This window comes from Callithrix jacchus, chromosome Y (genome assembly GCF_049354715.1).
Source record: "Callithrix jacchus isolate 240 chromosome Y, calJac240_pri, whole genome shotgun sequence".
In the NCBI taxonomy this organism is placed as follows: domain Eukaryota; kingdom Metazoa; phylum Chordata; class Mammalia; order Primates; family Cebidae; genus Callithrix; species Callithrix jacchus.
In genome coordinates, this window is record NC_133525.1 from 9,212,452 (window position 1) to 9,238,016 (window position 25,565).

Sequence of the window (25,565 nt, forward strand, 5' to 3'; positions counted from 1 at the left end):
CAATGTTGCAACTTTAAAGAGTTGCAGCTATAGACTGTATAAAACAAGCCTATGAAAATATATACTATCAAAAGATGTAAGACAATTCACCTGGACAGTATTTAGTTTTCCATAATACAAAATTCTCTCTGAAGTTACTAATCCTGTTCACAAAGTAAGTCAGGTGTTACTAGATTTGTCCTCATTATTTACCTAAGTGAAGTACAAATGGTCATTGTCCAAAAAAGCCTTTATTTATTTATTTATTCAATATATCCTTTTGAAATTAAACTGCAGCCTCAAGCACCTGGGCCCCAGTGATCCTCCCATCTCAGGTTCCTGAGTACTGGAGATTATAGGTGGTTATTATCACGCCTGGCTAATTTTAAATTTTATTTGTTTGCTTTTAAATAGGGGGTTTGGGAGCCTTTCAGAGATTTAGTTGAATACCTCTCCTCTCTGAAGAGCTTGGAAAGAAGTGATCATCTTTCTGATTTCTTAGGCAGTGAAATGTGCAAGCAATTACCAGGCTGGTTTTTGTTTGAGGGCTTTATAATACTGACTCCGTGATCAACTTTAGTATTTAAAGCTACCTGGTTCTGCTTCTGTGCAAATTATTCTTAAATGTGTTTGATATTTCAGACAAGGTTTCGTAATAAAACCAGATTCCAATTAGGCTCTGCTCAAAGGAGAGCACATTCTCAGTGAACATCAGCAATGACTGTATTGCCATAAAAATGTTTGTAAAATCTTAAATGTCTACTCATATAACATAGTACAATTACTATATTAGTAAATCCAAAATAAACAAAAATGTTATGCCTTACTTTCTATTTTTTTCCGACAATGTGGCAAGTGTCTGTCACCCAGGATAAAGTGCAGTGGTTTGACCGTGGCTCACTGCAAAATTTGCCCCCTGGGATCAAGTAATTCTCTGTCTCACTCTCCCTATACTAAATTCCATTCTCACCAAATGTGTGCAAGGATATCCTTTCGTCTTCATCCTCAACAGAAATGGTGTTCATTTGTCTTTTGGATAATGGCCATTCTGATGGAAGTGAGATGAAATTTCATTGTGGTTATGATTTGCATTTGCCCAGTGGATTAAGGATGACAAGCACTTTGTAATATTCGGGCTGGGCAGTCATATGTTTTAGTTTAACAGATGAATATTCACGGCATTAGCCCGTTTGTTTTCGGGCTAGTTAGTTGAGTTCCTCACAGTGTGTAAATATTCACTCATTATCAGATGTATGGTGATCCAATGATTTCTCCCACCTTGTGCAAAGTCTCTTCCCTCTGTTAAGTTTTCTGCGGTGAGCTGAGGCATCTTAGTTTGATATGACTCCATTCTCTATTTTTTCATATTTTGTACTGTGCTTTTGCTGTCATTCTGAGCCCTTCTTTGTGTACTTCAATGTCACGGAGCTTCTTCTTTGTGATTTCTTCTGGTATTGTTCCCATTACAGCTCTGATATTTCAGTCCAATGAGAAACAATCTATTATCTGTTGTATGAAGAATGGGCCATTGATATTTCTACAGGTGTGGCATAGAGTCTGTAGATCACTTAGGCAGTATTGATGCCAATGTGATTTAAACCATCTGTGTGTGCACCCATGCTCAGGGACAAGTGACACTGACTTTTCACAGCAATACTTAGGCTAACTTTTCCTTATGCCCAGCCAGATTCCCTCTCTGGACACGCACAGAAGGCCCCTGCCATTTTGCCACCTCTTCACATTTCCTCTCCTGTGAGCCCAATGTGGTCCTCCAGATCCCCTGTGCAGTGGTCTATTGTGTCTGGGGTGCCTAGGCAGTGTGAGTGAGGATGGCAGAGGAATGCGAGCATGTCAGGAAAGCTTGGGGTCATGTCACAGCATATGACTGGTCCAGAAGAACCGTTCTGGGAGGACATAGACCTAGTTGGACCTCAGGTAGACATCCGCATTGAGGGTGAGAGGGCCCTAGTTAGGCTCAAACCGAACCCCAGGTAACAACAGGACTCAGGGTGGGGAAAGGGCCAGGCTAGATATGATGAGGCAGCTATCCCTTGATACTTGCTTCTCAGCAACATGTCTTAGCCACTTATGCCTCCTAGGCAGCATTAACGTCTCCCATCCTGAACTGTGGGTGTTACAGTTCCTTAATGGACCTTTCTTCAGTCCGTGGATGGCCTGCATTTGCCCACTGCAGTAACTTCCCTCAGCTTTGGTTTCTCCACATGCATCACAGCTCCAGAACATACAGGCATCTTAGCCCTGAGCCCTGAGCTGCTCACCTGACCTAGTCTCTGTTTCTTCTCTGAGTGCCTAACTCCCTTGAGGCGGCACTGCAGGGGATTAAGGCCCAGGTCCTCGCTCATGATCTGGGGTCCTAGGGAAATGATTTGGGACAGGTCAGGCCCTCGTTCAAAGTGAATTCTCCAGAGGCCAAGAAATAACCAACAATGTCCTCTCCTACCATCCCCACAGTGGCCCCAGCACAGCAATCCTGCCAGAATCTGGGCAGTCACGGTGAGCCAAACAGCTGAAGATGCTCAGGGAGGTGGTGTACTGCCTGCAGCTTGGGACTTCACCTTTGTGATCCCAGAACTACCAACTGCTGTGGAATGAGAAACCCTGTATCCTGGAAGAAAAGAACTCAGGGAGGCTCATGCCAGGCTTGCCCTTCCGCATACCGTCTCCCATACCGTGCCAGGAGGGACTCCTTACAAGGATACTCCTTAATGATCACTTCACTGCAGGAGTAAAGGCTGAAATGAGGGGAAAAAAAATTACCCTGGATGGATTTGTTCGTCTACCTGCCTGTCTTCTTAGAAAGAAACAGGATAAACCCAAAGGGACCATTTCATCTAGATGGACTAAAGTAGCCTGCTAGCTGGAGTGAAGCATACCTTTTCCATTCCTAGCTCTCCCACTGAGACATCTTGCAGTCCCCCCTGACCTGGACACCCAATCCCTCCCAAGACTGACCTGCAAATCCATCACATAGTTACGCGGGACTTCATCATGCTTTCTGATCCAGGCCAATATCTTGGTATGACTGCGCTATCTGCCTGTGGTAAGGAGCTTCCATTAGATTGGCTGGGCATGACATAAAACACCGTGCAACTTTGCAACAGCACTAGAATTATGGGACAGGGCTATCCACAGACATCTGATGTGGCACCCCCCCATTCCTTGATGGTCCTCTCTCACTCTGCTGTGGGGCCACCGTCCTGGCTGTGATGGTCTTGGAGCCAGGTAGAGCATGATGGAGAAAGCCTGTGCTCATCAGAGGTCAGGTACAGAAAAGTGGGCAGTGGGTTTGGGAGGCAGGGTGTTGTGGTGTGAAGTGGCTGCTTCCCTAGGGTTCCAGAGTTCACGTGGCCCTTGTGTGATGGGTGCTGGGCAGGCTGTGCTGTTGTCCTGACATGTGGTGTCCTATTCTCCTGGTTTCTCTGATGGGTACAATGGAGGTTACACATGTTCAGTGCTTACACCCCTTTAGGTGCTGTGCCAGCAGAGAATAAAAGCATGTCTGAGGTGCTGGTGCCTGTCTTGAAGAAGACAGAATCCCCGTGCACTGTGAACCACTGTTGAGCACCTTGTGTTTCTGGAGAGAGCTCCCGGGAACAGGCTTTGGGAGCGGTGGTAGTTCAATAGTTGCCATGGACATGGAGACTCCCCTTTCTCCATTGACATTCCCGGAGAAACATGCCCTTCAACTTTCTGCTGTGTGCTAAGGGCTCCTGGCACTGCTACTCTCCCTTGTTAGCAATGAGCTTGGGTCCCAGTCCCTAACACATGTTCTTATAGCACCTGCAAGCAAGCTTTCCTCCTGTCTACAGGCGTCTGGCCTCGGTTTCCCTCCTGTCACCCACCGCCGCCTTCTGGCTGACCCCCTGCACCTCAGGCCTTGCTTCACCAAACTCCACCTCTGGAAGCCTGAGGCTCACCCGCTTCTGTCAGCTATTCTGAAGGGGCAGTTGCAAGGATACAGCTCTGGTCCTTAAGCCCCAAAGCTGCAAGTCAGAGACCTTCAGTGAGTCCAGCCAGGTATGCAGGGGCCAGGGCCAGGGCGACACCATGCCCACTGGTCCTTGTCTTGTGGCTCAACATCAGCCTCCTCCTCGGCCGACACCTCCACAACCATGATTATGTAGTCCACCACCAGCATCACCTCCAACCACAAGTCCACTTCCTAGCTCTGTACAGTAGTCCCCCTCTTCTGCCTCCAGGCTCAACATGGTGCCCTGCTTGGGGCTCCCACAGATACCGGCCTGCATCGCCCAGCCCACACCTCCACACCCCTACACTGTGGGGAACAACGTTCCTTCAGGTGGCGCTCTGCTGAGAAGAACCACATCTCACACCTATGTGGATCCAGGGTTCCAGGGGAGTTTTGCTGGGCCGCCGTCCAATTCACATGCCTTGGGGTCATAGGCCACAGCGTGGGTAGCTATGCTCAGGAGCCCAGGAGCCATAGGCCAGGCCTTGGTCCTCTAGACGATCGTCGCCGGCAGGCAGCCCACTGGCTGCTGCACTCTTGCAGGAGCCTCGGAGTCTGCAAGGCAGTACACAACGGCATGCACTCAGGCCATCTATGGGCAACCCTGCTGACTTGTCTCTCGGGTGCCCAGGACACATGACGGAAGACATGCTCCTGGGAGACCTGCATTCTCAGGGAGAGAGCATGACACTCGGAGCCTGTATTCACGTAGACCTGCGAGAGTTCATGTGGAATTTGGCCACTGGTGTTTTCCGAGGAGATAATCTCCAACAGGGCAAGGTACTAGGACACTCCTCTGACGTGCCTGCCCCGCCCCACTTCCGGCAAGCCACCCGGGCCGCCCTTGCCCCGGCAGCCCGCGCTGGTCCCTCCCCCTCTCCTCTGGAATTGCAACATTCAGTACCATCTGCCTGGCCTGCCTAATGAAGTGAGATGTTTCATGTGTTGGCTGTGGGTCAGTGGCCTGCCACACTCATGATGGCAGTTAGGCCGTGGGACTTCCATGCCCGCAATTCCAAAGGGCTCCCTGCCCGCCAGGCCTGCGCGTGAACCCAGCGCCACTGGGCGGAAACTCTGACAGCTCGTCACACGTGGCTTGCCCGAGGAGGGTGGAGCTGCAGGACACCCGGATGCGGCCCCGCCCCGCCCCACCGCGCCCCACCGCGTCCCACCCACCGTCGCACTGATTGGCTGCTGCGGAGAGGCGCAGTTTCCGCTTCTTCCGCTGGGCTGCCGGGGGCTCTTTCCCGCGCAGTCCGGTTCCAGGCGTCTCACACGGCAGCGGGGCTAGAGGCGTTCCAGAGCCAGGTGCCAGCACCCTGAGGGCCCGGTGACCCAGAGGCTGTTTGTCCTACTGAGAAGCACCTGTGGTTTTGTTTCTCCGCTCAGGTTGGTCTCTCGGCAAGAATACAAACGCAGCGAGGTGTTCGGACGTCTTCAGTGAAAGGGGCTGCTGTGGTTTTCAGTGTGTGGGTGTTGAAATATGGGAGGAGACGGTAGAGAGGGGGTCGTCCTTAGTGCTCGTGAGAAACTCATGTTGGTTAAACTCATTGATGTTTCTTGAGGATTCTTCCCTTTACGGTTGGACAAGTCCGATGTGGGGGCAAGGTGTGGGAGACGGACCTCGGGCGCCATTGTTGTCCCGTGCACTTTTTATGGAAACGGTTATTCTCTGTGAATGCGGTCATAAGTCAAATGCACAGGCAGTGTACTTAAGCACTGTGATCAGAAAAACAAACAAACAAACAACCTGTACTTTTACCTAGCACATTGCAAATTTCTGATTTTCTTCACAGGACTTAGCAAATTTTCACATAAATTGCATTACTCTCGGGTATGTACAAGTCTGGAACCATGAATAATCAGTTTAAATTTGCCTCTTTTAAACGTGTAATCGATGACAGTATTTGAAAGGCTTTTCATGTATCTCTGCTACCGTAAGTAATTTAAATGGAAGACGTGTTTGTAAGGGAGATAAATGGCGGTAGATAGCCGAAAACGGAAACAAAGAGATGTGCTTAAGGTTTTGTATTAACCTGGCAAACTGACCTACTCCTGTAATCCCAACATTTTCGGAAGTGAAGATGTAAGAATGACGAGGTCACGAGTTGGAGAGTAGCCTGAGTAACATAACGGGGGTCCTATAACCTGTTGCCATTCAGGCACCAGGGACCGGTTTGGAGGAAGGCAGCTTTTTCACAGACGAGGGGTTGGTAGGGGGAAGAAGGCGGCGAGTGGACATGCTGCCGAGCGGAGAGTCGGCCGCTTGCCAAGGGGCACGGGGTGCGGCGGGGCTTCTGCTCAGAACGGCGTGATGGGGCAGTTTTGGCGGCAGCGGGGTGGAATGGAGTGCAGTGTGTGACAGCATGGTGATAGGGTGGATGGTGTCATGCAGCTGTGGCACCTCACGTCATTCTCAGATGCTACCTTCTCATAAGGAGATGGCCACTGAGATTTCTCGCGTGCCTTTTTACAAACTATTTAAATTGGGGAATCCTGTGTATTTCCACTTTGTAAAAGTGGAGCAGTACTCCCGGCCAGAGTACTGCTCCTAGCCTCTGCCGACCTCACGGAGGCGGGGCTCAGAGACTTAGAGTGCTTCACCCCTTAATTTGCAGCCCGGTCCCTGAAAGGCCAAAGATATTTATGGCAGAAAGCCAGAGTTTGTAGATACCCGATCTCGTGTATATTTCCAATCACCAAAAGATTGTACAATATTTAAAATGTTCTCCCCGAAGAAAGCATGTAGGTTAAGCGTGTCATTAAATCATTTATCAAGATATCAGGTGGTTTCCTGTGGCAGTTCCCCCTTAAAGAAACCATCACCTTGGTAGCTTCTTGCTGGCATATCACTTGAGCCCAGAAGATTCAAAGGTTGTCAGCATGGGACAACCTGGGTCTATTTAAAGACACACACGCGCGCGCGTGCACACACACACACACACACACACATCCCTGCACGCACCCCTGCACACATACACACACAAACACACCTACACAGCTCTGTTAGCTACATGGGGCCACCTGGATCTATGTTGAAAACACACACGCACACACGCACACCCCACCTCTGGTAGCAGGCCACTGTAGTCCCAGCTACTTGGGAAGCTGACATGTGACAGGATCACTTGAGGCTGGCCGGAGGAGGCTGCAGGGAGCAGTGCACATTGGCATCAGGAATCTTACCTCTTTACAACAATTGTACTTCATAAAAGCTACAATTTTCAACGAAAACTATTTAAATTGGGGAATCCTGTGTATTTCCACTTTGTAAAATTAGAATAGCTTCCCTTTTCTGGTTTTACTAAAGAGATTTTCTCAGGTATGCAGTGAAATGTACCATTAAGCCATGAAGCCATTCCCCCTTGTGCTCTTTATGTTACCGGTATAGGAAGTAAGATACATTAAAATAGGACAGCCCCGTTAAGGGAATTTCACATCAGTTTTCAACACAGGATGTAAAAAAATTTAATATTTTCACCTTGTTATTGTTATCTAAATATAGATTTATTTTTTTACCATTTACAGCAAAATTATGGAAGCAGGTTGCCTTGGCCAGCTGTTCGTTGGTGGGCTCACTAGAGAAGCCACGGAAGAGACGCTAAAAGCAGTATTTGAGAGACATGGTCCCGTTTCTGAAGGTAACCCTTAAAGCCAACATACAGGTTTTGTCCCCAAAGTAAACATATACTTAATATCTGTAATAGTTTACTTAATTTTCTGTTTGTTTTTAAGCTCTTGTTTTGAAGTTTCTATTCGGTATTCAGGATATTCTCATGGCAGCAGGTGAAGGGTCTGTGGTAAAGTTCACCTGCATAGTACGGCCAGTGGGGCGCGGTGGCTCACGCCTGTAATCCCAGCACTTTGGGAGGCCGAGGCGGGTGGATCACGAGGTCAAGAGATCGAGACCATCCTAGTCAACACGGTGAAACCCCGTCTCTACTAAAAATACAAAAATTAGCTGGGCACGGTGGCACATGTCTGTAATCCCAGCTACTCAGGAGGCTGAGGCAGTGGAATTGCCTGAACCCAGGAGGCGGAGGTTGCGGTGAGCCCAGATGGGGCCATTGCACTTCGGCCTGGGTAAGGAGAGACATTCAGTCTCAAAAAGAAGAAGAAGAAGAAGAAGAAGGAGGAGGCGGAGGGGGAGGGGGAGGGGGAGGATGAGGAGGGAGAAGGAGAAGGAGACTCTGAGTTCCAAATTAAGAGCCCATTATTTGTCTGTGAGACAGCTCACCCTGATAATCTCTCAGGCCAGACGAAGGGGCTTGATTTCCCTTTATGCCTTGCGTTAGGTAGGGGAGGTGGAGCCTAGCTGAAGCAGAATTTTACAGATGCAGAACAAGCAAGTTAGATAAGGAACCTGGTACCCAGGGGGCAGGAGGTTCCCAGGATGGTTGGTTGCTAAGGGTATTTGCATCCAAGCATGGAGGAGGTAGCAGGGGGAACTTTTCATAGGCTCAAACCCCGAGGAGGGTATTGAGAGTAGCAGGTAGACTTGCCAAACAGGATGTGGTTACAGTGGTTACAGGTACTGGGAGTAGCTTTGAATGCAGTGTGACCTAGGAATGCACCTCTAGGGGGCCGAGGCAGGGAGGGAGAAGCTAAATGGAGCATGTCAGGCTCACAGCTAAGATGGAGTCAGTTAGGAAAATGGAAGAAAATAGGCTGTTGATAGGGGTGACTCAGTGTGAAGAATCACAGGAAGGATGTGAATTGGAATTTTCTTGTTTCTTGATGTAACATTCAGATAGTTAGTACTATCGTAGTAGGTCCATTCTATAAATGAAAAGGTTTTCATATATTTTAGTTCTCTTGAAGAAAGATGGAAGCATGAAGTGCAGAGGCTTCGGGTTCATTACTTTTGAGAACCCTGCAGATGCTGAACTTGCTGCCAGCGAGTTGAATGGAAAGGTAAGTTTCCCTTATTAGTGCTATTCTAAGCCTGTTCTTCAATTAACAGCATATCTAGGTCTTTTCAGTACCAGTACACTTTGAAAATAATATAATGACGTATGAATGGAAATGGATTAGCTATCCTCTTTCTTGGACATATCAATGCAAGTGTAGTTGGAAGGATATTGGAAGGAACATTATATAAATTGCGTTATGGTAATCCAGTTTCTATGTTTTTATTTCAGTCTGAGTGTAAATAGGGTTTGAAAGCTTTTGAACAGCTTTAAAACTTAGAAGGAACTCTGACGAAAATAAGAAACATCAGTCAAGTTTATTAAATGGCTGCTAAAGAAATCACACGTCCAACTCGTAGGGAAACGTCTATAGCACAGAGAAACGGTGGATCGACATCTAGACAGACGTAGAAAATATAAGTCTTTTGTAGATCGACGTCTAGACAGACTCTCACAAGAAGTAACGATTCTCTGCCATTCTCTGAAAATACATTCTTGAGAAAGTTCATTTAAACAAGACCGTTACATTTAAGGAAGTGTTAGGTACTTGAAAATAGAAAATAATGCGAGAACATTGAAGCCGGATAACACAACAAGCAACTGACATGTTTGCCCATCCTTGCGCCCTTCTCCTGAGAACTTTTTTTTTTTCCTTCTGTAACCGGGGTGACATGCATACCTCGTCACTAGGTAACATGCATACCTTCTTGCTAACTCTTCCAGTGTGTTCCAGCACTTGCTTCGGTCCGAACAGTGCATCACGTCCTGTGGAGTCTTAAATTCTAGGGACTCTGTATTTGTTACAGCTTTAAACTTTTATGCAAGTCTCTTACCTACTGAATTCCTTTACGTTGCATTCAGGATCATTCCCTTGGAGATGCCCTGGAGCTTTTTTATTTTACAACGTTATCCCAATCGGTTTTTAGTTCCTGCTATATGGATGCCATTCCCAGTATGTTTTCCTGGACCTCTTGAGTATTACTCTTCCACGTAAATGTTGCGCAAATGGCAGTTTATCCTTTAAGAACAAGTTAGGTTTCCTGTGTTCTCCCTCAGTGTCTGTTACAGAAATTTTGTGCTCACTGTATTAGGTATTAATCACTTGATCACTAACTTATCTTTATTCACCCATATCCTCTCATATTTTAAGGTGTAGTACAACCTGATAGTTGCTTCGGTTCGTGGTTTCATGCTTGGTATGGGGACAGTTTTGACCTAGGTATCGTAATATTTTGGTATTTCCCCCCAGGTTTCGTGCTCAAGCAGAGTTCATCTGTGTAGATATCTTTTCCAAATTACCTGTCTCACATATTTTATAATGGAAAAGTTAATATAAATGTCATATGCAGACAAACGTTGAGAAGGGAAATAAAGAAGATCCTATAGAGTTTTCACAGGGAGCTTGCAGTTTAAGAAATTGTGTCTGACTTGGAACACTGGGAAGGAAGCGACCATGCGCAAAACTGGGGAAATTATTCTGGGCCGAGAAATAACACAAGATGTCTCAAGATAGGAAGAACTGCTGATTTGGATGCAGCAAGTCTTGGACGGAGTTTAAGATCTTTTCCCAAATAACAAAAGCCATGTAACGTTCAAATAGAGTTATTAGCAGAACTCGGTCAAACATTACTTGGGCCTACAGAAAAGATGGAACTGAAGAAAGTTTTTGTGAATTTAATTAGGTCAGTAAACCATTTCTCAGAAATAACATGAAGTACTACATTAAGGGTCTTGTTTTAAGGACACCTCTAGGCAAAGTAAGAAATGAGTAAGGCAGAAAATATGAATGAGACTAAACAGGGATCACGCTTATTGAGAAAGAACTAGAGTAGATACAGAACTGTAAATCATATTGGGACATTTTGTGTGATTGACAGCAGCAGGATCAAGAAAGTATTCATAATGTATAATGTGACTGATCACTTTGAATAAATAACCTTATGTTTTCAAATGACACATCCTTTCGTATGGGCTCCAGACACCGAGGCTTTTAAATATGTGATGTGAGTGCAAAGGTGAAAGAGATTCTGTATTGTGAAGAAGAGATGGGCGACATTGTCCCGTACAATTTGTCATGGTTTAACTTTTCTAGGTGCAGTTTTTAGTAGCGGAGGCCTTTTCGAGGGAATCGAATAATGGAATTGGTGTTCATTTCTTAACAGAATGCATGGTCCCAGTGATTGTTGCAGGTTTTGCAGTGTTCGCAATGTGGGCATTTCAGGAAAAAGAAAGTTTGTGTTTGTTTAGGAGACGACATCTAGAATGTTAATACAGTTGATGTAAAAACGTCTGTAAAATATGATTAGTTCAAATGTGGCACTGTTGCTGATGGTATACTTAATCCTTTCAGTTTGTGGATGGAAAAACAATGAAAGTAGAACAAGCCAAGGAACCGTTTTTTCAAAGTGGTGGCAGGCAGGGAACACTGCGTTTTTCAAGAAAGAGGAGACCCACAGGAGAGCAGAGATCTGCAAGTGGAAGTAGAGGACAGACGAGACGTCGGCATCCCTCACGTGGAGAACGCTTGGGTAACGTTATAAAATATAAAGTCGGAAGCACAGGACTGAAAGACAAAAAGCTTGAAAACGTGGAAATTTCTGAAATTTATTTATATCCTTTATGAACAGAAAACTAACTGTTAATGAGCAACATTATTGATGAATACTAAAAGTGGAATGATTAAACTAATATCTGAAACTGGTTCTAAACTCCGAATTACTTTGCATCGAAGTAAGACACGTTTCAAATTGAATGGAGTTTATGAATCTTGATTACATGTTCTCCACAGATTTTCCACTCAACACGTTTCCATTAGTTGTACTTTAGAGTTTCTTATTTTGGGTCTCAGAATTTCATGTGGGTTGTGTTATCCAAATACCATGAAACCTAGAAGCCCTTCCAATGGGACATTAGTAACTGCGCAGTAGAGGACTTACTTAACAATATTTGTTTGTGTGTGTGAGTGTGCGTGCGCGCGCGCGCGTGTGTGTGTGTAAACATGTACACAATACAGAACCGTTTCGGTTTTGATACGGAGAATGTGTAAATAGGCCTGCCATAAAGCATTTTCCATTCATGGAGTATAGAACTGCAACGTCTCAAATGATTCTGTGACTCAGAAATGCCAGAAACCGTGGCTTCACAGATACGTATGTGTCTTTCTTTGCTGGAGGAAGAGCTTCTGAAAATGGTATTTAAGATTGGTTTACTCAGTAGGACAGAGGGCTTAATTTTTACTTAGAAAAAGAAACCATGTATTGAGAAAATACCTGTTGGTTAACTTGTTTTATCAATTAACCAACCATCAAAGATCTAATATTTAGTTTGGAATTTTAATTGCTAGCCATGTAATATATGGGAGAGATATTTTCTAAATTTGAAACTGCGGTGTTCACTTCATTTTAAGAGGCAGGTCTTTTTGTCATTTTTGATTGCAATTAATCTCGAGGGTGAAGATTATTAATACTGTGCATGCATGAGAACGTGTATATTTTTACATGTGACACCACCAAGGAATTGGAATATGCCTCACACTTGTTTGTAGATACGTAAAAGAATATTATTATTTAATACGTGATTCTTAAAGATTATTAAAACTGATCATGGGCTAAGAGTAAAAGTGGTATGTTATAAAGAACTATAAGAATTCTGTGTTACGTTCATAAATTTGCAGATGACATATCTTTCTGAGGTGTCACTGTATCGTTGTATATATAACTGAGATTCCTTGAGTGTAGTTAGGTTTATGTTTATTATATGATTTGAAAATGGTTTCATAATATCAGAAGGATATGAACAGTAATTTATCGTTGATCTCCTAACTTTTTTTTTGTTTGATTATATTTTTGTATTTAGGCAATAGGCTTCTGCTGTGAGCTCCCTCTCCACTTATCCCACTTGTCTTTCTCACACCAATATACAGTGTTCCTTGAGTGTTTATTTTATAGATGTTTAAATGGATTTTGATATTTTGAAACTGCACTGATTTGGTATACCAATTCTACATTCCTTAGCATAGACCAACGTGAATGTTTAAGATTACAATACGTAGGGAAGATTTAGAAGTATCTCCTGCTCAGCCATTTAAGAAATGTTGGTGTTACTGAACTGACAAGATTTTCTTTGAAATACAGATGGTGGTGAATCCACTCGTGATCTCAACGTGAGTTCTTTCAGGGGAACTTTTCCAGTCGAGAGCCGTCCATCTTCAGCGAGCGGAGGTCCTCATCCTAAAAGATCTGCTCCTTTTACTGTGGCTAGAAGCAATAGTGGGATGGGAGGTCGAGGTAAATGCCACCTGATGGAATTCCGTCATTTTTGTATGACTGAAAATGAGCCCTTTGAACTGAAGGCTTAACTTAAAGTTCGAGAAACAAAACAGATGTGACACATACATTGGCATATTTACTGTTTGAACACTTTGATATAACACTTTCCATCTCACTGCCAAAGTTACAGCTTTATGGTGAAGAAACACTTGAGCTTCAAATGTCACATAAAAAAGGGATTACAGTGAGGGCAACACTCCTTTTAACGCTGTATTCGCTAGAGAATGCCTTTTAATTTTTCTTGAAGTTCCTGGTAGTATACTTTGAGGTCATCTTCTTAACTCTATCAATTCTTCCATTTCCTAGGTTCCTTTGCATTGGACCACTGGTGTTCCGATGTACAAATTGTATGTTCAGTTTCTTTGTTGGGTTGAAGTACTGCCTTCACCAGGCCAGAGTGCACTGGCCAGATGATGGCTCATTGATGCCTCACATTCTGGGTCTCAAGCGGTTACTCTCCATAAGCTGCCTGCTGTTGCTGCAGCTAGTGGCATGCACCAGCACACCTATGAAATTGTTTTTTAAATACATATTTTGGTAGAGACAGGATCTCACTACCTTGTCCTAGTTGACATTAAATCCCTGAGCTCAAGCAGTCGACTTGCCTCAGTCTCCCACACTGGCCCACGCTGTGAGCCATTGTGCCTGGCCATCCAGATTCTGAGACCCCAGCAATGCTTATGTGAGAGGCATTCTGACCGGTTTTTAGGATGCTAAGAGCATCCTCAGACATGCATGTTGGACAAGAGCGTGTCCGACATTTTGAGCTATGTGCATGTCACAGAAGTGCAGAGTTGTGAAATATAGGAAGGGCTGTCAATTAAGACGGTACAGGGATGTTTAAACATTAACACAAGATACTTAGTGTAGGACTTGAAGTTGTTTGAGGGGAGATTTCCGAACTAAGCAACGTGAGGCAAGCAGTAGGGTTGAATAGAAGTAATAGTTGTGCGAAGGAGAAGTGTAAGTTTTCAGAGCGAACAGAAGAAAACCAGACAATAAAGTAACAGCTCTCAGCAGAGAATTTTAGGCAGAACACATTAAAATTCTTACTCTTAGCCCTCCATGATAATATGGAGAAAATGAAAACATTGCATTTTCAACTTTATATTTTGTAGTGGAGGATCAGTGAAGTTAGGTATCTGCCGACCTCAACATGCACAAGTCAGCACATTTTCTTTAAAACTTTAGCCACCGGACACATCATAGGTAGAAGGCTGACCTCTAAGAATCTGCACATGAAGAGTATATTAAAGAGGCTTTTTCTATTTTGAGAGCAGCATAATGATGTAATTAGCACTGTAATAGTACTGCTTATTGCCAGGAGAAGAATTCTTGGCCATCATTAGAAAACCTGCACTAGTACATTTTAATTTTTCAACCTCTATGATGGGGACAGTCACTTAGACAGCAAGGAGAACACTTAGGTGGAATCATACCATGCAGCCATTCGAGGGTTGCAGTGTTTGTGCGAGTGAGATACACTGACCAACATGGGTAAGTTTCCTTTCTTGAGCCGAGAAAGCACAAACGTGGAAACTTTACAATCAGCGAAGACTTTGATGGTTTTACAGGTTTTGCCTGTGTCATTACTAGACGTAGGCGATTCGTGTGAGAAGGAAAATAATAACTAAGGGTTATAAGCCATTGAAAGTGAATCTTTACCTCAGTATTAGTGTAGGGCTTAAGTGTGTAAGAACTGGCCTTGCAGGAATGAAGAGATAATTCACAGCCGTAAGAAGGTATTCATGGTGTCATGAATTTCTGGCGACCTAGAGAAAGAAGAACTGAGTCATTGGAGAAATATCTTGTAACAGTTGTCATAGAAACCAAGTAACAGTGTTTCAGGTTTTGTGCTGGTTACATGACATTTAATCATGTTAAATTTGCAGGTTCCCCATCACGTGGAAGAGGGAATTACCGAGGTCCTTCACACGGAATGTCAGTCTCTTCCTGGAGACGTGACCGTATGTCACCAAAACATGGTGGTTATGCAACTAAGAATAGGTAAAGGAAAAATGAAAAACTAGTCTGTTGCGGTTTTAGTGATGAAATTCACGTAAGGAAATTGAACATTTTAAGGTAAACCGTCGAGTGGTTTACATGCTGTGTTGTGCAACAACCACCTCCGTCTAGTTCCAAAACCTCTTCATCGCTCCGCACTGCAACTCCCTTGCCAGTTAAGCAGTCCCTTTCATCTTCTGTTTTCCCTCAGCTGCTAATAAACTCCAGTCTGTTTTGTTTGTGAACTGACGTGTTCTGCCTGCTTCGTGGTCATGGGCTGAAACACGACTCGACTTTTGTATCTGTTTTCTTTCTGCCTCATGTCCTGAAGTTTCATTCACATCATACATAGCACTTCAGTTGTTTCACAAGCTGTTAACCCATTCTTTTGTTTGCGTGTTTCCGCCACACTATTCTTATGCAAACGTTTGTTTGAGTACACTTACTCAGTGCCGGGTATGTACCAGTGATAATTCTTGGTCTACTGTTAATCTTTTCTGTTTTGAGGCCCCACCACTGATGCACTCCGTAGTAGCTGCATCATTTTCCGTTCCGGCAAGCATTGTATCAGGATTCCAGTTTATCCGCATTCGCTCACAGTCTTGGTGTTCCGAGCATTTTGAAATGTATAGCCATTTTAGTATGGCTGAAATATGATCTCATACTTGGAATTTCAAGTGAATTTTCTCAATAACTCTTGATGAGTGTCAGTTCCACCTGTCTTTTGGGCATTTCCATGTTGCATTTAGAGAAGTGCCCAGGCCTTTGTATATGTCTGGCCTTTATTTCATTTAAGCTGCAAATAAGTTATGTTTTTGATACTAGAAGCTGACAACTTAAAATTTGTTTCTTCAACTTATGCAATCAGAAGTAATCCAAGTTTCCGAGACACCAAGGAATATGCTTCGATTCGCAGACACCGTGCATACCGTGATCACGCTCGTTCTAGACAGGATAAAGGTCCCACCAGAGGATATAGGTATTATAACATTTTTCGCTTTTGTCCAACAGATTTCTTAAATTTTTCATTCTGACAGTGTCAATCTTTTTTTTTTTTTTTTTTTTTTTAATTTAGTGGTCATGATGGCTACGGAAGGCATGGTGGTAGAGATCATTTTGAACGTCCTGGTAGCAGTCCTAACGGAGCGTCATATCAGACATATAGTAAGTCTCCACGTTTGATTTTTCAATTACAGAATCATATTGAATAGACCTGAGTCTGTAAAAGGGAAAGGATAAAGGAAAAATATAACATGTTTAAACACCGAGAGTTTTGAACAGTAGAAGGCTTAGAGAGTTTTACGAAACTGCAGTAGTACATTTTAGTTTTTCCACCTTTAAGATAGGGGCAACCACGTAGAGACCAAGGAGAGCATTCAGTTGGAATCATAGCATGCAGCCATTCGAGGGTTGCAGTATGTGTGTGAGTGAGATGCACTGAACAACATGGGTAAATTTCCTTTCTTGAGCCGAGAAAGCACGAACGTGGAATGTTTACAATCAGCGAAGACGTTGATGGTTTTACGTGTTTTGCCTGTGTCATTAATAGACGTGGGCGATTCATATGAGAAGGAAAATGATAACTAATAGTTATAAGCCATAGAAAGTGAACCTCTACCCAAGTATTAGCGTGTGGCTTAAGTTTGTAAGAACTGGCCTTGTAGGAATCAAGGGATAATTCAGAGCCGTAAAAAGTATTCATGATGTCATGCATTTCTGGCGACTTAGGGAAAGAAGAATTGATTCCTTGAAGAAATATCTTATAACAGTTGTCTCAGTGAACAGGTAATAGTGTTTCAGGTTCTCTGCTGTTTCCGTAACGTTTAATCATGTTAAATTTGCAGGTCCCCCATCACGTGGAAGAGAGTTTTACGGAGGAGGCCCTTCACGCGGAATGTCAGTCTCTTCCTGGAGACGTGACCGTGTGTCAGGAAAAGATGATGGTTATGCAACTAAGACTAGGTAACAGAAAAATGAAAAACTAGTGTGTTGTGGTTTTAGTGATGAAATTCACGTAAGGAAATTGAACACTTTTAGGTAAACCATTAAGTGGCATTTATTACATGCTGTGTTGTGCGACAGCCACCTCCCTCTAGGTCCAGAACCTCTTCATCACTCCGCACTGCAACTCCCTTGCCAGTTAAGCAGTCCCTTTCATCTTCTGTTTTCCCTCAGCTGCTAAAAAACTCCAGTCTGTTTTGTTCGTGAACTGACCTATTCTGCCTGCTTCATGGTATTGGGCTCAAACACGACTCGACTTTGGTATCTCTTTTCTTTCTGCCTCATGTCCTGAACTTTCATTCACATCATAGCACTTCCCTTGTTTCACAGGCTGTTAAGCCATTCTTTTGTTTGTGTGTTTCCTCCACACTACTTTTATACACACGTTTGTCTTAGTACACTTACTCAGTGCTGGGTATGTACGAGGGATAATTCTTGGTCTGATGTTAATTTTTTTGTTTTGAGGCCCCACCACATTTCTCCGTAGTAGCAGCATCATTTTCCGTTCCGGCAAGCATTGTATCAGGATTCCAGTTTATCTGCATTCTCTGACAGTCTTGGTGTTCCTAGCATTTTAAAATGTATAGCCATTTTAGTATGGCTGAAATACGATATCTCTTGGGTTTTGAAATGCATTTTGAGAATAACCAATTATGGGTATCAGTTCCACCTGTCTTTTGGGTATTCGCATGTTGTACTTGGAGAAGTGACTAGGCCTTTATATATGTCTGGCCTTTATTGTATTTAACCTGTAGATAAGTTGTGTTTTTGATACTAGAAGTTGACAACTTAAAATTTGTTCTTCAACTTTTGCAATCAGAAATAATCCAAGTTTCCGAGACACCATGGAATATGCTTCGATGAGTAGACACAATGCATACCGTGATCACGCTCCTTCTAGACAGGATAAAGGTTCCACTAGAGGATACAGGTATTATAACATTTTTCGGTTTTGTCCAATAGATGTCTTAAATTGTTCATTCTGACAGTGTCAAACTTTTTTTTGTTTAATCTAGTGATCATGATGGCCACGGAAGGCATGGTGGTAGAGATCATTTTGAACGTCGTAGTAGCAGTTCTAACAGAGCGTCATATCAGATACATAGTAAGACTCCACGTTTGATTTTCCAGTTACAGAATTATATTGAATAGACCAGAGTTTTTAAACGAGAAAGTATAAAGGAAACGTACAACATGTTTAAATATTGAGCGTTCTGAACAGTAGAAAGCTTAGAGAACGGTACGAAGCTTAAAACCTCAGTTTTAATTGAGGGCCGGTTCAGAATGAAATTCCTTGAACTTGGAAATACTGCTCTTACGGCTCTTTTCAGTAGAGCCTTGTGAACAATGCAGAAATAAAGAGTCTCCTGTCAATAAAGACAGATGAATGCTAATGTTTCCAAATAGTACTTTATCTGATTCATGCTTTAGTGATGCCAGTAAAAATGTTTACATGTATTTTAACATAAGTTCCGTAATTTTATTAACCCCACAGGGACGTCTCGTGGTGCAGCACCTGCACAGGGGCCTCGGAAGACTTATGGTGGAAGCAGTTTCCCTGATGATAACAATGCGCGAGATAGGTATGGCAGAAGTCGGGAGAAGTACTCAAGGAGCCATGGTGATTTCTCTTCCACTGATGCTGAGCATTGTGGCAGAAAAGAACCAACGTGTCCACCGTCTGTGGAGAGAATGAACCGTGCTTCTCCTGAAGCACATGGGAGCTCAAGAGATGGGACACCTAAGGGAGAGGATGGGGGAAGGCGATCTGAAAAAGGAGACTGAAGGTGCTGCTAAAAATCATGATTATTGCATACCAGACCTTGCTGTTGAATGGCAAATCAATATGTGGTTTCTGCATTATTACCTGAGTATCACTATAAGAAATAGGTTGTTTTGGGGAGGAAGGGGAGATACTTCCTTCATGAATGTTTTTGAGGTATTAAGCTAAAAGCTTATTTTTTGCAAGTAATTTTACAACTGTTAGTGCCAACTGAATTGAAAACTATTCTGCTTTGATGTAATGTCCGTTTTAACATTTCCGGAATAAAATTTTCCATGTAATATAAAATGCCTGATTTTATTGCTACACATGCTTAAACGCAAATGACGGAGGAGAGTAAACTGCGGTGTTGAGAGATTTCTTCATTTGTTTGCACCTAAGCTGAAACAAGACTAGGCATCTCTGTCCAGATTCCGTTGGAATGTGTACAGGTTTCCTACCTGGGCTGTGTTTCTTTAGTTTATCCCTGTATTCCCAGCACTTTGGGAGGCCTAAGCAAGTGGACCACAAGGTCAGGAGATTGAAACCATCCTCGCTTACAGGGTGAAAGCCAGTCTCTAATAAAAATACAGAAAACTAGGCAGGCATGGTGGCACACGGCTGTAGTCGCAGCTACTCTGGAGGCTGAGTCAGGAGAACTGCTTGAACTCAGCAGGCGGCCCACCTCTTTGGGAGGCCTAAGCAAGTGGACCACAAGATCAGGGGATTGAAACCATCCTCGCTTACAGAGTGAAAGCCAGTCTCTAATAAAAATACAGAAAATTAGGCAGGCATGGTGGCACATGGCTGTAGTCGCAGCTACTCTGGAGGCCGAGTCAGGAGAACTGCTTGAACTCAGGAGGCGGACGTTGCAGTGAGCTAGGATTACACTGCTGCACTTCCACCTGGGGGACAGGGTGAGAATGTGTCTCAAAGAAAAATGTAGCGGTTTTGGCCAGGCCAGGTGGCTCACTCCTGTAACCCCAACACATTGGACACATCAAAAGGTTAATTTTCAGAAGGCTTCAGAAAGACTACTGAACTAATCTCAAACTAAACGATTTGCCCTTTAAGGGATACTAAAGGATAAAGGAAAGCATTAGGTGGGTTTTGTTGCTGAAGTTGAAGGTACCCAGAACATTCTTCTTGTAGCATTCTGTGACTAGAGGGCACAATGGTTATGAAAAACTATTTCCACCTTACTCAAAAGTGAGCCAGCTAAATTTCCTAAATACATAGCTTAAAGATATTAATCGTTCCGAAAAATTGGAAAATCAATGTCTTTCATGAACTAACATTAATTATTTCTTGAAATACTTGCAATGGTTATAAATAAGTGTGTAGCAATAAATTCTCACAAATACGTATGATCCAGAAGGGCTGGTGTTTTGTGAAGTTATTTTTAGTTTATTGACTTGTTCATATATTTCTTTTGTGACGCAGACTAGCATTGTCATTGAAGCTAGGGTGCAGTGGCTTGAACTTAGCTCATTGCCATCTCCACCTATTGTTTTCAAGCTATTTTTCTCCCTCTGCAACTTTAGTAAGTGGGATTTCAGGTGTCTGTCAGCTGGCTAGTATTTTGTAATTTGTACAGAGACCATTTCACCCTGTTGGGAATGGTCTTCCCTTCAATCAGGATCCACCCTCTTCTGTCTCCCAAAGTGCTTTAATACAGGCATAAGCCAGCATGCAAAGCCTGTCAGCTTTCCCCTATGCTCAGCCTATCGGATTTAATTTACTATGGACAGGAGTGCTTTAAAAGTCGTCACTTTGGGACAGTTAAGTGTACAATACATCGGCATAAAGTTTCAGAGTCCAGATTGCTTAAAGGTTCAATAAATTATCTGGTAATCAAAATAAAAATGGGTGGTGGAGAAACCCAATGATGCTATCAGATAAAAAGATTTGTACCCCAGTAGGTAAACCAATTAATTTACTGGATCACACCGCCTAACGAAATGGAATATATAATGAATAAAAATCTAATTAATGGATGAATATGCTATTCAAAGATACAAATAACTACTAAACATGTAAGAATGCTTACGTGAGTGCTCTTTAGTTTTCCATTGAAACAGAACTCTTATAATCCGTAGTGTTTAGAGGTAACAAACTAATCTGTGGAAGGAAGTATTTTCATGAGAAAATTGGACCAGATTTGTTTTTTAGGGTAAAAATGTGCAAATAATTTCAGAAAAGAGAAGTTTGCAACTTTGACCTTCGGGTGGGTTATTCATGTTATGATGTTGCATTTTCGTTCACATACAGCGTAGAAATCTGAAGATTAAATAAAATGATAAAACTCCCTAGTCTTGTGTGTCTTCACAGTGGCAAATCAAGATATAGTGTCTGTCCAGGTGTGGTAACTCGGGTCCTTAATGGCAGCACTTTGCAAGGCTGAGGCAGGCATTGCGCTTCACCTGAGGCATTTGAGACAAAGGCTGGGCGACATGGAGAAATAGAGTCTCTAGGAAATAGGCAGAAATGGCTGCATTTAATTGTGCATCAGTGTACCTCCTCTTTTTTGGATGCTAAGGCAGGAGGATATCTTAAAGAGATGAGGACCAGTCTGCAGTGAGCTTACTAGCCCGCTCCACTGCAGGTTATTTTCAGAGGCCAGGGAGACACGTTTTAAACAAAAAGTGTCTATGATACTCTGACCATAGGAGTATTTTTCCTAAACCATCTTCATGTGAAATTCGTTCATATGAATTTAATAGAATGGGAAACAGGAAATAACCTGTGAGATACAATCTCGGCTCACTGCAACATCTTCTTCCCTGCTTCAAGCGTTCTCCTGCCTCAGCGTGTGAAGTAGCCGGAATTACAGGGACTCACCACTACGGCCGGCTAATTTTTGTATTTTTAGTAGAGACAGGCTTTCACCATGTTGGTCACCCTGGTCTCAAACTCCTGACCTCAGGCGATCCATCCACCTAAGCCTCCCAAAGTGCCGGGGTTACAAGAGTGATCCAACGCACCCGGCCTCTAATGTTTGTATTTTTAGAGGAGACAGGGTTTCTTCTCGGGGTCCTGGCTGGCCTCGAACGCCTGACCTCAATAATCCACCTGCCTCTGCCTCCCAACCTCCTGGGACTACAGTCGTCAGCTAACTCACCCAACCACATTTTTGAGTTTTCTTTCAGATGCACTGTACAAGGAACTCATCATGTGCTCTGATACCTTCACTTGGAAGTCATCAGTAAGTGTAAATTATACGGACAGGATTTGCTGCATTTCCGCATATCTGTAAGTTGAAGGAAGAGATAAATGGACCTTTCAAAGCTGACTCTCCAACAATGTGTAACACCTCTCCAGTGGGGTTTCCTTCTGAAAGTGGGGTTTGCTTTGAGAAGCAAACCACGCTGATATTACCAAAAAATAGGAAGTTCTAGCCAGATGCACTGGCTCTCGCCTGATTCCGGCACTCTGGGGGGCCGAGACCGAAAGATCTCAAAGCCAAAAGTTCAAAAGAAGCCTAAGCAATATAGCAACAACCACCTTTCTTTAAAAAATAAAACCAATAACAATCAAAGAAAATTAGACATAGCGTCTAGTCCTAGTACCCGTGAGACTACACACCTGTACTCCCAGGTACTCAGGAGGCTGTGGCAAGAGAATTGTTTCGGTCCAGGAGTCTGAGGCTGCAATGAGGCTTCAGTTCACACCAATGCACTTCTGCCTGGGTGAGAGTGAGAACCTTCTGTCTCCAAAAATAAATAAATAAATACAATTACCTGAAAAAGTAAAACCCGCTGAACAGCTGTTACACATTCTTAGAGACTGAACTTGAATCAACGTCAATTACCTCATGACTGGACAGCAATGGGCATGTATGCTAACTATAATATGCATTTGAGATTTTACAAAGGTTTGATTTTCTGGTACATGATACTTCTACCACAAAAATGTCATAATTTGTTGGAAAATATTAAACATGCATTTTCTTTGGCACTCGTGAGATGTGCAATTGCGATTTTATCTAAAAAACAAAAAGATTAGTCAAACCTACCAGATTAGTCAAAATTGAAAACCAGAATACATTCGACTGCCTAGAATACTGAAGATCAATTTCAATTCATTTGTGACACTCTCTGCATCTGGAAAGAGATACTGCCATCCTTTATTGTCAAATTGGGCTCATTCAGGCTCAAACCTAACAGCAAGATATGCCAACTGGAGGCCGGGCGCAGTGGCTCACACCTATAATCCCAGCACTTTGGGAGGCCAAGGCAGCCAGATTACTTGAGGTCAGGAGTTCGAGGCCAACCTGCTCAACGTGGCGAAACCGCATTTCTCCTAAAAGACTACAGAAATTAACCGTGTGTGTTGCCAGGAACGAATAATGACAGCTACTCTACAGGCAGAAGCAAGAGAATCTTCTTTAGGAGGCAGTGGATTTGCAGAGAGCCTAGATAAAGGCACTGCACACCAGCTTGGGTGACAGAGCCAGACACTGTCCCAAATCATAAAATAAAAAGGATTTTGAAGTAATTTCAAAGCTGAAGTGTGGACTTTAATTAACTTCTCCCTCAAATGAAATTTTTATTTATTTATTTATTTTTTGAGGCGGGGTCTCATTCTGTCATGCAGGCTGGAGTGCAGTAGTGCAATCTCGGCTCACTGCAGCCTGAATCTCCTGGGCTCAAGGGATTCTCTCACCTCAGCCTTCAGAGTATCTGGGATTACAGGCACCTTCCACTATGGTATTTCCATCTGCTCAGCGTTCAGAGGGGCATATGATCAGGTACCATGACTCTGAGAATAAATTCTAGCCACTCACGTTTTTCGTTTGTTAGTTTGGGACAGTGTCTGGCTGTGTCATCCAGGCAGGAGTGCAGTGGCCAAATCTCGGCTCACTGCAGTCTCTGCCTTTCAAGTTCAGGTGATTCTGATGCCTCAGTCTCCTGGGCACCTGAGATGACAGGTGCCCACAACCACACCCAGGTAATTTTTTTTTTTCTTAGTACAGATGAGGTTTCACCATGGTGTCCATGCTGGTCGTGAAATCCTCACCTCAGGTGATCCACCTGCGACGGCCTCTCCATTTGATGAGTCTACAAGAGTGAACCCCCAGGACCAATTCAAGGACAGGTTTAGATAATGGTCACCTTGCTTGGCTCCAATTCTTTGTGACCCAGTTTCTTTCTTTCTTTCTTTCTTTCTTTCTTTCTTTCTTTCTTTCTTTCTTTCTTTCTTTCTTTCTCTTTCTTCCATCCTTTCTTTCTCTTTCTTTCTTTCTTCTCACGTCTTTATTTATTTTGGGATGTAGTCTCACTCCAGGTTGGAGTGCAGTGTCAGGATATTGGCTCTCTGCTTTCTCGGTCCTTTGGGTTCTAGAGATTCTCCTGCCTCAGCCTCCTGAGGAGCCAGGATGATGAAGGTGCACCACCATGCCCCAAAGATTTTTGTATTATTAGTGTTTAGCTGATTGACATAAAGGTCACCTTAGCCATAGTTCTCTTTGACCCATTTTTTGGCCTCTCAGAGCAGAGCCCTGGGGAGCTCACCTGGCCTCCTCCCTGTTGCCTCTCTCTGAGGGTCTAAATGCCTCAGGTAGTGCAGTAGGGGATTGAGCCCCAGGCCCTGACTGATGATTTGGGGGACTGCAGAAATGGGTCCAGGACAGGTGGGGTCATGGTGGAAAGCCAATTCCCCAGGGGCCAAAGAGTGACCAACCAGCAAGGTGCTTTCCCATGATGCCTCACGGTGGCCCCACCTGAGAAATCCCTCCAGACCCTGGGCAGTCACAGTCAGCCAAACAGCTGAAGAAGCTCACACAGGCGATGTCCTGCCTGCAGGTGGGGGCTTGAGCTTCATGACCCAAGAAGCACTGGACTGAAGTGGAACCAGATACCTTGTATCCAGGAGGGAGAGGAGTCGGCAAGGCTCATGGGAGGCCTGACCTCCCTCACACCACCTCCCCTACAAGGCCGGAGGCACGCATTACCATGGTTGCCAATGCCATACTCCTTAATGATTACTTCCCTGTGGAAGGAAAGGTTGTGACAAATGGAAAACTTTGTTCTGGCGCCGGCACCTGCGGTGGTTGAGTTTCTCCACCTACCTGCCAAGGAAGAGAAAGAGGTGGGACTCAAAGGGCCCATTTCGCCCACCAAGCTGGGCTGAGGTGGCCCACTAGCCAGAGCGAAGCATGTGTTCCCCCATTCCCAGCTCTCCCGCTGAACCCGCCCGCCATCCAACCAGGGGAACCTCAATGGGACCCAGAGCTCGGACCCCTCCCCCAGAAACAGGCTCCCCCTACTGGACCTGCAAACCCAGCATGCAGCTGTGCAGGAATTCATCATGGTTTCTGATGCAGGTTGACATCTGGGTGTGCTGCACAGTCTGCCTCTGGCCAAGGAGCCTCCAGATGATTGGGTGGTGGGCGTGCCAGCAAACACCCTGGAGCTTTGCAAGAGCTGGAGAGTGTGGGGCAGGGCTATCCTCCAGCCCTTTGGCCTGGCACCTTCCCATGCTGGTCCTCTGCCTCTGCCCTGTGTTGGGGGCACACCGTCATGGCTGTGGTGGTTTTGGGGGCTGATGGAGCCAGGCTGAGAGAGCCTGCACTGACCAGGGGCAGGGCG

General features: G+C 44.1%; 1 protein-coding gene across 1 annotated transcript; it reads left to right on the forward strand.

Moving 5' to 3' along the window:
* Positions 1 to 5,221: 5,221 nt before the first annotated feature.
* On the forward strand, positions 5,222 to 19,280 carry LOC128930742 (RNA-binding motif protein, Y chromosome, family 1 member B-like). The gene is made up of 12 exons (XM_078364525.1): positions 5,222 to 5,359; positions 7,499 to 7,611; positions 8,781 to 8,884; positions 11,231 to 11,408; positions 13,014 to 13,166; positions 15,101 to 15,215; positions 16,081 to 16,191; positions 16,288 to 16,376; positions 17,057 to 17,174; positions 18,034 to 18,144; positions 18,230 to 18,318; positions 18,709 to 19,280. The coding sequence occupies exons 2-12, from the start codon at positions 7,506 to 7,508 to the stop codon at positions 18,996 to 18,998; spliced, it is 1,464 nt and encodes a 487-aa protein (XP_078220651.1). The 5' UTR covers positions 5,222 to 5,359; positions 7,499 to 7,505; the 3' UTR covers positions 18,999 to 19,280.
* The last annotated feature ends 6,285 nt before the right edge of the window (positions 19,281 to 25,565 follow it).